Source organism: Schistocerca nitens, chromosome 3 (genome assembly GCF_023898315.1).
Source record: "Schistocerca nitens isolate TAMUIC-IGC-003100 chromosome 3, iqSchNite1.1, whole genome shotgun sequence".
Classification (NCBI taxonomy): Eukaryota; Metazoa; Arthropoda; class Insecta; order Orthoptera; family Acrididae; genus Schistocerca; species Schistocerca nitens.
The window spans coordinates 946,422,753-946,435,215 of record NC_064616.1 but is presented as its reverse complement, the minus strand read 5'-3'; the positions used below and the strand labels follow the sequence as shown (position 1 = coordinate 946,435,215).

Here is a 12,463-nt window from a genome sequence, read left to right as displayed (position 1 = left end):
AAACTGCAGTCAACATTTTGAATGTGATGCTGCACTTTATTCCATTTTTCATGCAAAATTTAATGAAAATTCTTTGAGGGATCTTTTTCAAAAGTACAATTTTGCCAAGCACTCAAAAAGACATATAATGTTTTTGACTGTCAACAATACACCAGATACTAAAACAGCTGCAAATGAAAACATACATCAGAAACATGGTAAAAAAATTGGATGATTCAAGCCCTGAAATTTAAAAAAATCCCATTACTTTCGCATCACAATTCTTAAATGAATGGTACATACCAGCAGATAAAGTTAACATATTTCAGCCATTATTTAGAGGAAGTCAAATTTTGCTGCCAATTGGATTTCAAGTGGCCATGGTGAGCCCATCATGTCCTCACACATGAGGGTGTTTCATCCATGCCATACCTCCAGGAAAGAAAACAGCACATAGAGATAACATATGAAGTAAATGGGACATTCAAAACTCATCAGTGAAATTTATTAGTTGTCAGACATGGAGTTCCCCATGGTTCCATATTGGGACCAATTCTCTTCTTATTATATGTAAACAATTTACATATAAACAGTGAAAACAGTAAGCTATATCAATTTGTAGATGACACCAGCATCTTAATTACAGGAAGTAGCAAAGAAAACTTTGAAAATAACATTAAGACCATTACAGAGAAGATAATACAGTACTTTGATGCAAACAGTTTGATTATAAGTCTGGAAAAAACTGTTCCAATGGACCACCCAGAACAGGACACCAGCAAATCCTCCTGCAGAAATAAGTGGACAAAAAATGGGGAGTACAAAATTTCTTGGTATATGGATTCAAAAAAATATGAAATGGGATACACACTCAGACTATGTGAACAAAAAACTGAGTAAAACATGTTTTGTAATGAGATAGAGTGCAGAAAAAGATTATTAGATTACTGGAAGGGTTAGATCATAGATCATCATGCAAGCCACTATTTAGGAAAAATAAAATACTATCACTTCCATGTATTCGTATACTTCGAAATGTAATTATTATAAAAGAAAAACTAAACAGCAGCAGTCTGATCATGACCCATAATGAATCTGTACATAGCTTTCACACAAGACAAATAAATGATGTACGTGTGCAACAGACAAACACAGCACTATTATAGAAAGGCATACTCCACCCTGGCATCAAATTATACAATGCACTACCCAAATCCACAAAAATAATAATGGACTTAAACAAGTTAAAATCAACTGTGAAGGATTACTTGGTTGAGCACTGCTTGTATACAGTAAGAGAATTCCTAGAAAAACAAATCTGCCTCACCGATTAAGACTGTTTTCACAAAATGTGTAGCGTAATAAATATTGTATAATTTTATCTTTCGTTAAAATGATGTCTGAAAAATAAGAAAAAAGTCAATGAATGTGTATTGTAATTAATGAATGGTCCAGTATCTTTTGTACACTGTACAGTCCTATATTCACAGGATCAATAAATAAACAGGTAAATAAGTAGGCAGCACGTATTTTTTGGAGGCTTTCAAGATTTTTCACCATTGAGTGTGATGCTGCTTGATGAGCTGGTGACCATAAACATTCCCTATTTTTAAGAGATATCTGATCAGTGCAATTTGAACTCTTGGCATGTATAGTCCAAGAGAGACTATGCCAAATAACAGCTGCAATGTATTAACTTTACCTGATGGTATGTTCCATCCACTTGTATGTGAAATTTATAGAATTGTACATTGGTGTTAACATGTATGTGATTGTATTCTAAGTAGTTAGTGTATTATCTCTAGCACTTATGATGGTCACTCAGTGACCAAAATCCAGATCTGCTACAATAAACACAAGTTGTGACTGATTGCTATACTTTCTTTCACCAAATGAGATAGCTACAGAGATTGCTGCTGTACCACATGGGTGTAAATGGTCCTATAAACTGATAAAAGGAAAGGCAAGCAGAAATAGACTGTATTTGCATTGTGCAAATGACACAATCATACAGCTAATATGTAAGAGTCACAAGTAATTTTCATGGAACTATGTGATTTATAAAAGATAAGGTTAAGTAATCTCAAATGTTCATTTCAAGCAGGCACAATAGAGATTAGTACAGTAAAATTATAACTGCTAGTTTACAGTATATTACAGTCACACCTATACTAATGAACCAAAATTATATTACCACTGCCCACCATGGGATTGAATGCCACCTGGTGATGTTGTGGGTGCATAATACAGCAAGGAAAGTCTATAACTAGAGAAGAGACAAATGGCGTTATCATACCAGTGATAATAATGACAGCAGATATGGAAATCACTGACATAGGTGACTCTGACAAAGGGCTGATTGTGCCTGGTGCCTGGGAAATTCCATCTTGGAAACTGAGAAGCTCACTGACTGTGCATTTTCTACTGTCATAGTCATCTACAGAAAGTCACTGATGGATGATAAAACCGTGATTACATGACAAGGCATTGACTGTCCATGCTTCACCACAGAATGTGGAAGTTGGAGGCTTGCATGATATGTAAAGCAACTCTGATGACAGAATACAATTCTGGTGCCCAGGTTGATGGTTGTGCCTAGATAAAATATCATCCAGGTGAACAGCTACTCGAAACATACACTGCACCTCATATCGTGGCTTGTGAGGGCATTATTATGCCATAAGGGAAATTCACCTTGGCCTCTATGTAAGCTGCAGTAGTAATTGAAGGCACCATGGCAGCTGAGGGCTACATAAACATTATTTTCGGGTAAATTCAGCTTGACTTCTATGGGGTCTGTAGCAATAATTAAAGGCACCATGGCAGCTCAGGACTGCATGAACTTTACTGAAGGCCACCTGCATCCCTTCATGCCTGATGACATCCATGAGAGTGATGTTATCTTCCAGGAAGATAACTGTCCATGTCACAAGGTCATAATCATGCTACAGTTGTTTGAGGAGTGTGATAATGAATCCATGCCGATGTCTTGGCCACCAAATTTGCCTGATATACCATCAACTCATAATTCTGAGAATTATACGAGCTATACTAAGACATCTGGTGCCCCATACCTCCAGAAATCTGCCAACGATTTTTCAAATCCATTCCACCCACAATCACTGCTTCACTGATGATGATGATAATGTGTTATGGGCATGTAACAGCAAGGTCTTTAGTGTCTTGGTTACACTATTATATTTCAAAGGTCAACCAACACACTACTAATAAGGTGGTAATAAAGTTTTGGATAACCAATGTATGTTGCAAAGCTGTGTAACACACTAGCAAATAAAGTTAAACACCTAGGAGGAATGGTATGACATACATGCAATCACATTCACAAATATACCATCAGCAGGTATGAAAATCGTTAAGAGTTGCCACTATCTATGACGACAAACAGAGTGCATTAGTGTTGTCATTATGTGATCATGTTATGAGATCTGACAGGGTATATACTGTGTCTGATGGTTACTGAGCATTGTGAAGAACCAGCACACTACAACAACTACAAGAACAACAACAAGAACAACAACAATAATAATAATGTCACATACAAGAATAACCAGCAAGGATAGCTGAGCACTTTAAAATGATGCTTCTGGGAAATGGGGAAGTGAGTCTGCTCTGGATCATAACCACCTCACAGACTAATGATGAGGGCTGGAGGCATGGGTGAGGCTTTTAGGTGGTTTTTGACATCCAATCAGGTAAATACTGCCCTGGTACTCACGTTGTGTCTCAGATACAAGCTAGCAAACATGTAGAAAACTTTTCCCATACTTGACCACCCATTTACTCTAGACACAGACACAGACAGATTGCATACATAGATTCCATACTGGGATAGTGATGGCCTCAGGAAGAGAGTCTGGCCTCCAACTACAACTAACATTGCCCCAATCCTTATAACAATGCTGGCTGCATAAAAGAAATAGAACAAGGAAAAGGGACAAGAAGAAGATAAATAAATGAAAAAATAATAAAAGCATGTATAATCCCATTAGAAACAGAAAATTCTTAAATTTTAAATCTTTATAGTTTATTCATTGGATTTTAATCTTTTATCACTGTGCTTGTGTTTTGTATGCAGTTCAGTCACATTAATGTGACCACCACCTATGTTTGATGTCAATGTACAATAACCACTCACATGGATGGCAGCTGGCGACACTTGAAATGGAGAGTATATAAACTGTGTACGGAAGATGCAGAACAGAATGAGATTTTCACTCTGCAGCGGAGTGTGCACTGATATGAAACTTCCTGGCAGATTAAAACTGTGTGCCCGACCGAGACTCGAACTCGGCACTTTTGCCTTTCGTGGGCAAGTGCTCTACCAAGTGAGCTACCGAAGCACGACTCACGACCGGTACTCACAGCTTTACTTCTGCCAGTACCTCGTCTCCTACCTTCCAAACTTTACAGAAGCTCTCCTGCGAACCTTGCAGAACTAGCACTCCTGAAAGAAAGGATACTGCGGAGAAATGGCTTAGCCACAGCCTGGGGGATGTTTCCAGAATGAGATTTTCACTCTGCAGCGGAGTGTGCGCTGATATGAAACTTCCTGGCAGATTAAAACTGTGTGCCCGACCGAGACTCGAACTTGGGACCTTTGCCTTTCGTGGGCAAGTGCAAGAGCACTTGCCCACGAAAGGCAAAGGTCCCGAGTTCGAGTCTCGGTCGGGCGCACAGTTTTAATCTGCCAGGAAGTTTCATGGATGCAGAACACATTATCATAGTGTGGAAATGGAAGCAATTTACCTAACATCCAAAAGTGTATGATCATTGACTTTTGGGTCAAGGGTGGAATCATTTCCAATGCACCTAAGTTCATAAACTGTGTTAAAGTATACCATGCATGGCAAAATGACGCTAAAAAAATAGTAATAACAATAATAATATGCCAAGGTAACTGTGGTGTATCACGGGCCAGAGGTGACAGGAGTGAACGATGACTGCAGAGATGTGTATGGTTGAGTAGATGTGCAACTGTTGAGAAACTGACAACCCAGATGGATTGAGGGGCTATCAGCAGCATCTCCTTAATGGATGTTCAGTGAATGTTGCTGCATATGGGACTCTTCAGCAGCTGCCTGGTTCATGCACCCATGCTGACTGCTGTTCATCGGTGGTGAAGGTGTGGAACTTGCATGCCAATACAACTGGACATCCACTGAGTGGCGACAGGTTTACTTTTCAGATGAATCATATTTTTTGCTGCATCTGACAGATGCCCTTTAGTGTGTACAGCCCTGCAACTATTGTTCAAAGGGTCCAGGTCAGAGGAGGCAGAGGAGCAGGTCTGGTTATTATTTTTGTGGCATTTCCTGGGTGATATTGTCATACTGGAAGGCACAACAGACCAAGACAGGAATGTATTTATCCTTGGGAACCATGTCCACCCTTACATGCAGTTTGTTTTTCCTCGGCATTATGGCATCTATCAGCAGGAAAATGTGTCACACAGCTTGCAGTATATGTGTGCAATTCAAAAAGTAATAGGATGAGTTTACCTTACTCCCCTGATCACTGTACCCCCCTGCCCTCCTCCCAGATTTAAACCAAATCAAGAATCTGTGGGACCACCTCAATTGGGCTGTTCATGTGCATGGACCCTCAGCCATAAAACCTATTGCAGCTGGCCATGGCACTGGAATTGCTGCACATTCCTGTTGATACCTTCCATATCCTCATTGACTCCCTTTCTGTACATGTGCACTGCAAAAGATGGTTATGTTGGCTTCTGACAGGTGGTCACATTAACGTCACTGGACTTTGTACAACACAGTATAAAAAATAGTGAAATATTAATTTGCCATCTTTATGTTTTAAATATTATTGCAATAACCATATCATGGATGATCTCACACACTTACATCATTAAACAGATCCACTTGCACCACGTGTTCATCAATCAGTAGCACAATGTCATACAAATGTCCTTCCATCACTGGATCACTGACCAGCAGTATTGAAAAGTTCCTATCGGAAAAATCTGTTGACAGAAGGTAGGAGCAAGATCCCCGGAATTCAAAAAATTTCTGATCAAATGTCATGAAGTGTTGTGGTGCAACTATCAATGCATGACCTGTGAAAAATAGTATATAAACAATTAATAGTGCAAAAATTTACTCACATCTTGTTCTTTTTAGATACTTACTTATATTAACTACAATAGATTCCAGAGTAATACAAAAGCCCATAAGCTACAACATTATATGGTAATGTGATTGTTGGTCTCAACAGAACGGTTACTATAGAACAAGTACATTTGGTTTGGATTAATAACTGTTTGCTAACACAAAACAGGAAAAATGAAAAGCCATTTATACAAATAATATCAGACCGGAAAAAGTTTCACTTAAAAGCTTGATGTTAATAAGCCACAACACGCCTCTCTGCATGTTTAAAACCTTCTACACAAGCATTTCAGCCAAGAGATAGAACTCATTTTTGCCTCAAAGTTGATCAGTTAATATCTAGATATGTACAGATAAGGAGGAAAGGGTGCCAAAGAGCTGCCTTATCACATAATTTCTCAAGGAAAAATCAAAACAGAGAAAGTCATTTGCAGGGCCAAATATAATCCTATGCTTCCTCCTCCACAAAAGCAGCAAACTTATTAATGAACCATTACCACACATTATAAATTCCCCATTCCTGAATGAAACACAAACTTATTAATGAAACATTACCTCACATTATAAATTCCCCATTTCTGAATGAAACACAAGATTGCAAAAGTTATACTGCACCCAAGAGGAGAGGAGGAAATGAAATGGAATTTTACAGGATCAGATGGCATGTGATGTTATCTCAGTGATAACAATACTGAGGCAAAGTTACAAAGAATTTGGCAGTATGAGCCCAGGTACCAGTATGATGTTACACCCTCTCTGGCATGGGTGCATCCACTGATTTGGTTGGGAATGGTATAATGAAGCTGTTGTATCCTCTTCTGAGGCAAACTGGTCCACAATTCTTGTAAATTGTCCTTGATACACTGGATATTGGCACTGGGACAGAACTGACATCTGAGCTGATCCCACACATTCTACCAGTACAAATCTGGGTTTCTAGCTGGCCACAGGACCACCTCAGCTTCAGTGCACACAGTTCATAGAGAAGCATGCCATGTGTGGACAACCATTGTCCTGTTAGAAAATGGTGCTACAATATCGTCATATCAGAGGTAACACGTAAGGATGCAGGATGTCCACGATGTACCTTTGTGCTGTAAGAGTTCCCTCAATCACTACCAGACATGACATGAAGTCATACCTGATGGCTCCCTGCACCATTACACCAGTAATATCACCTCTGTGCTTGGGTGCTTCTCCCATTAGAAGAATGGGATCTCTCTACAGGTCACCATCATATTTACCAACGACGGTCATTCAGGATAGTGCAGCACTGCAATTCATCACTGAACATAACGCAATGGTGTTCACCACAGTCCATGATTCCCAGTCATGGAACCTTGCCAAATGCACCCATTTGTGTTGTGGTGTTATTAGCAGCCTACATATGGGATGGTAATTTCTTATTCAGTTGCTACTATTCTCCAAACAAAGGTGTGGGATGACACACAATGTTGCTGGGAGTCAATTATTTGTTCTTGGATGGCAGGCCCAGGTGTGAAGGGTTATGTGTGCTTGGTACACAGTATGACAATCCTACCCTTTGGTGGTCAGACACGATCAACTAGAAACTTGATGAAAGTTGCCCTACTGTTCCCACACAGTCCAATATTTTATCACTGTTACATCCAAATGTGCCACAAATCTGGATACTGCAGGATTCAATCAGCTGGCCAAATGGAGACCAACAATAAGGCCCGTTTCAAACTCTGTAGTTCACTGATTCCATTGTTTGATGTTAGTATGCACCATTTCTGTGTCCTTCAAAGTGATCACTCAACATCTGATGCTGTTTGAACACCTTATATACTCTACCTGGGCTGGTAACAGCACTGAACATGAACAATACTAATGCACTCTGGTGGCTGTTCTACCTGTCACAGAGAATTGTGAATCTCATCATTTACATATCAACCAATGTTATGAACATTTAAGAAGTTACATTGACATGTGACCAAGTCTTCAAGTTGCTCCACTTTTCAAGTGGTGCATCTGAGTACATCAGACTAAATACATTCCTGAGGAACTGGAAAATTTTATCCCCTGCTCAGTTTGGTTTCCAGGGAAAGAAAACAACAGCTGATGCAATACAGGAATTTCCACATCTGCATCTTAATGCAGATAAAACACCTGGCCTCAGAATAAAACTCAACTGGTCCAAAGTAAAACTCTACTGGTCCCCACTGTATCACTAAATGATATCCATTTTGAATTTGTCAATGAAAGCAATTTCCTATGATATCTATCACTGAGAAACTCATGTGGAAATGCCACACTGACATAACCAGCACCAAACTGAGTACAGTGTGTTTTTTGGTCAGATAAATAAGAAATGTGGTAAATATTTGTACCTTGAAATTAATGTACTATGCTCTCATTCATTCAGTACTCATTTATGGAATTACAAAAGAAAGCAGTCAGAACAATACTAGCCAAACAGTGTGTGTGTGTGTGTGTGTGTGTGTGTGTGTGTGTGTGTGTGTTCAAATGGTTCAAATGGCTCTGAGCACTATGGGACTCAACATCTTAGGTCATAAGTCCCCTAGAACTTAGAACTACTTAAACCTAACTAACCTAAGGACATCACACACACCCATGCCCGAGGCAGGATTCGAACCTGCGACCGCAGCAGTCCCGCGGTTCCGGACTGCAGCGCCAGAACCGCTAGACCACCGCGGCCGGCTGTGTGTGTGTGTGTGTGTGTGTGTGTGTGTGTAAACCATTGTTTAAGAAACTGAATATATTATGCTGCCCATGCCAATTCATACTAGATCAACTATATTTTACAAAGAAAAATGTCAGTAAACTGGACAGGAACTATTTCTGTTCCTATTATGACACAAAATTGGTTCCTGCTGCTGCTTCATCTATATGTTTGTTCCATTGAAATAGAACAGGGCTTCACCCATCTGACTTCTAGCATGAATATATAATGTCTGAAGATAGCTTTTGTTTATTCATCTAAGTGACTGTTTGCATGCATGACTGTATGTCTCTATCTGTTATTCCCTAAATTGTCTGGTAATTGTGGCTATTGGTCTGTTATGTGAAGCAACAGGGTATAGTGTGCCTAGCTGGTGGATTAGTTGGTGGGGCAACGTTTAAGTTTTCTCATGTATAGTTACTGGCTTTCCTGTTATGTATGTAAGGACAGACAGTTCACCTAACAGTTTTTTGATGTGTGCATTGGGCATATATCTATCTGCATTAGGTAATGGTATGGAGGATTCTATTATGTAGTGTTTGAAGTTTGTGCAAATGGATGTCTGCTGTCCTTGACCAAACTTCAGATCCATGAAGTACAGTAGGGAGGATGATAGCTCTGTACAGTCATAACTTTGTTTCTATTGTCAGCCCCACACCCTTGAGGAGTGGATATAGTTGATTAAATACAGCACAGCCTCTCCTACGTGCCCTTTTTACCTGTTTGGTGACTGTTAGCTTTTGTCTCATTGTACACCTAGGTAGATTGCTGATTTGATTGACTCAATATTTCTGCCTGCTACCGAAATCTGTCTGTTTGGGGCAGTTAGTTTTCTGGCGAACATGATTGCAACCATTTTGCCTAGATTTATTTTAATTTTCCATATTTTTCACCAGTTGACTATTTCATCCAGGTGTTCTTGTAGTTTCCTGATGATGAAGTTGAGGTTGCTATTACTTTTGTCCACCACTATGTCATCAGCGTATAGCACTGGTTCATTGCGTAACAGTTTTAGTATGGCACTCAAAACTGACCCCTGCAGGACCTCAACTACAGCATCCCTGATAGTACTAACATGTTTGCCACACCTAACAGAGTATTGCCTCCCCATCAAGAATGAGTCTATCATGTGTATTATGTGTCCTGGAATGTATAACTGGAGTAATTTGTATATTAAGCCATCATGTCAGACATTGTTGAACACTTTCTCAATGTCGAGAAATACCACTCCTGTGCTGTGTATTTTTATTGGGTTTGGGTAAGGATACAACCTGATCAGTATTCCAAATGGTCCCTAGTGTTGACATTTGGTCACAGAGGTTTGTAGATCGAAATTATCTTTATCATCTGGTTACCTATTTTTTGTTCTATCTCGGCCACCTCAATCATGACCAAATTTGGTATGTGAATTGCTCAGTGGCAAATCGTCCGCCTCACAATTGCCGAAACTCCTCCCCCTGGGTGGTCTTGTCAATTGACCCTGTGGACCGAGTAACTGCGCATCTTAAATCGATCAGTCAGCAATAGAAGCATCTCCATGATGCAGGTAACATCTATGATGTGCCAGTCAAGAAAGGACTGTAGCTGAAAGGTTTTGTCAGTGATGCCATGAGCATTCCAATTTAAGATTCAGAAAAATCTTTTTCTATTAAGGTCCATTGTCAAATAGCAACATCATGGCTTCTACTATTACCATGATCATTGAAAATCTATCGGCCTCTACATGAACTTTTGTCAGTGTCTCTGCAGCTTTTTGCACCAGGGTACTCAGGTTTAGCCCCACAAACAGTGTCTGAATTCCTTCAGTAAGCTGATGAGATCACCACTAGTAGTTGGCGCCACCTGAGGTGACTCTGGTGGGGGTTCTGGAGCTGTTCTAATAGCTTCATCACTAGTAGCAGTTGACTGAGTTACTGGAGGATCCAGTGGATGCAAATCTGTCAAAATGTAACATCACAGCTTTCCTCCAAAGCACTAAGAAACATGACAGTTTTGCATTTACCCACTCTCTCCAAAGGAGAGAGGTCCCTAACATGTCAATATGATAGTCAGCAAGCACCATAGAATGTCTGCTCCTCTCGACAGTCCCCCCTTGACAGAACTGTACGTAAAAGGTGTTAAATATATTTTTCTCAACCGATTTGTCTGAAGTGTATCTGCAGGTCCCATGGATGAAAAGTATCAATGAGTTTTGGTTTTGAATAATCCTTTTGGTCTCTATCAATATTTGCACCTTCCTTTTAGTGTGACTAGTGCCCCTGCTATTTTCCAATTACTTTTAAACGAATTGACTATGACTGTCCTGGGTAGCATTAATTATCTTGATGATATTGTTGAAAAATTTGTGAACTTTATTTTCTGTCTCACAGTCTGCACTCTTATGGTGTTACCTTTGCAATTTTGTCAACTTTCTGTTGATTGTTTGGGGTTTGAGGTCTTGTGGAATGGGGTTCACCCTCTGAAAGATCACATCTTCACTGTTACGAGTATTCCTTGCCCCTCGTCGAAGGAGCTTCAGCCCTTCCTAGGGAAGATAGACTACGATCATAAATTCTTGCTTGGGGCTGTCACACTGGCTTGCCATTGCATGCCTTGTTATGGAAGAATGTACCTTTTTACTGGAACCTAGATTGTGAACATGCTTCTCAGTTGTTGAAATCTGAACTACTCTTGGCAAGTGTTTAACGATGTTCTCTCTTGTACAGCACTTACTTTTGATGACTGACAGCTCAAAGTATGGGGTCAGTGCAGACCTAATGCACTGATATGCCAATGGCTCTGAATGACCTCTTGCTTTCAACTCTAAATCTCTCACACCAGCCCAGCAGTGTTACTTTGAGATGTAAAAAGAGGCTCTTGCCATAGTAAATGCTCTACAAAAACATTTTTTATGGTTCCAAGTTTCACCTTATTACTAAATATAAACCCTCGGTTTCCTTGTTTAACCCTTACACTGCCTTGCGTGACAATGCAGCTTGCTGCCTACAATGCTGGGTGCTGTTTTCGTCTCGCTATCATTATGAAATCCATTTTTGAACTATGCTAAATATGCCAATGAGGATGCCTTTCTCATCATCCTGTGGGTCCTGATCCTGACTTTGATCATGAGGAATCGCTTTGATTCCATCTCGATACTGAAACACAGGCTGCAGTCGAGGGTTTAACAATTACAAGCTCACACACAGCAGCTGCCATTGCAACTGACCCGGTCCTCGACCAGGTGGTTCAGTTTGTTCAACAGGGCTGGCCAGATAAACCACCCTGTGCAACTATTTTGCTTATGGTTCCACCTCTCTGTTTTTTATCATGTTTTGCTGTTGTCCACAGAAGACCTCTCAGCATAGTCATTCCTACCATGTTACAACACGAGGTTCTACACCTTCTCCACCAGGGCCATTGGGAAGATTCTAACACTAAACTGTTAGCTAAGAGACATGTCTTTTGGCCAATTATTGATGGGAAAAGAATCCATTCTGCTGCAACTAGTGAGCAGTGTGCCTAACAACAGGCAGCTCACAGGGCATCTCTCTCCCCCTGGCCCACTCCCCGCCAGCCACTGGAATGCAATCATTTAGACTTTGGGGGTCCCTTTTTGAATTCCTATTGGCTATTAGTTGTGGATGCATTTTCCTGG

The 12,463-nt window shown here is 40.2% G+C and overlaps 1 protein-coding gene across 1 annotated transcript in view; it reads right to left on the bottom strand.

Annotated features, from left to right (window-relative positions):
- Nucleotides 1-12,463, bottom strand: part of LOC126249021 (uncharacterized) — a 712,654-nt gene that overhangs the window by 88,076 nt on the left and 612,115 nt on the right. The window contains exon 63 of the mRNA XM_049950623.1: nt 5,862-6,073. Within this exon, the coding sequence (XP_049806580.1) occupies nt 5,862-6,073 (212 nt within the window). The remainder of the gene's footprint in view (nt 1-5,861; nt 6,074-12,463) is intronic.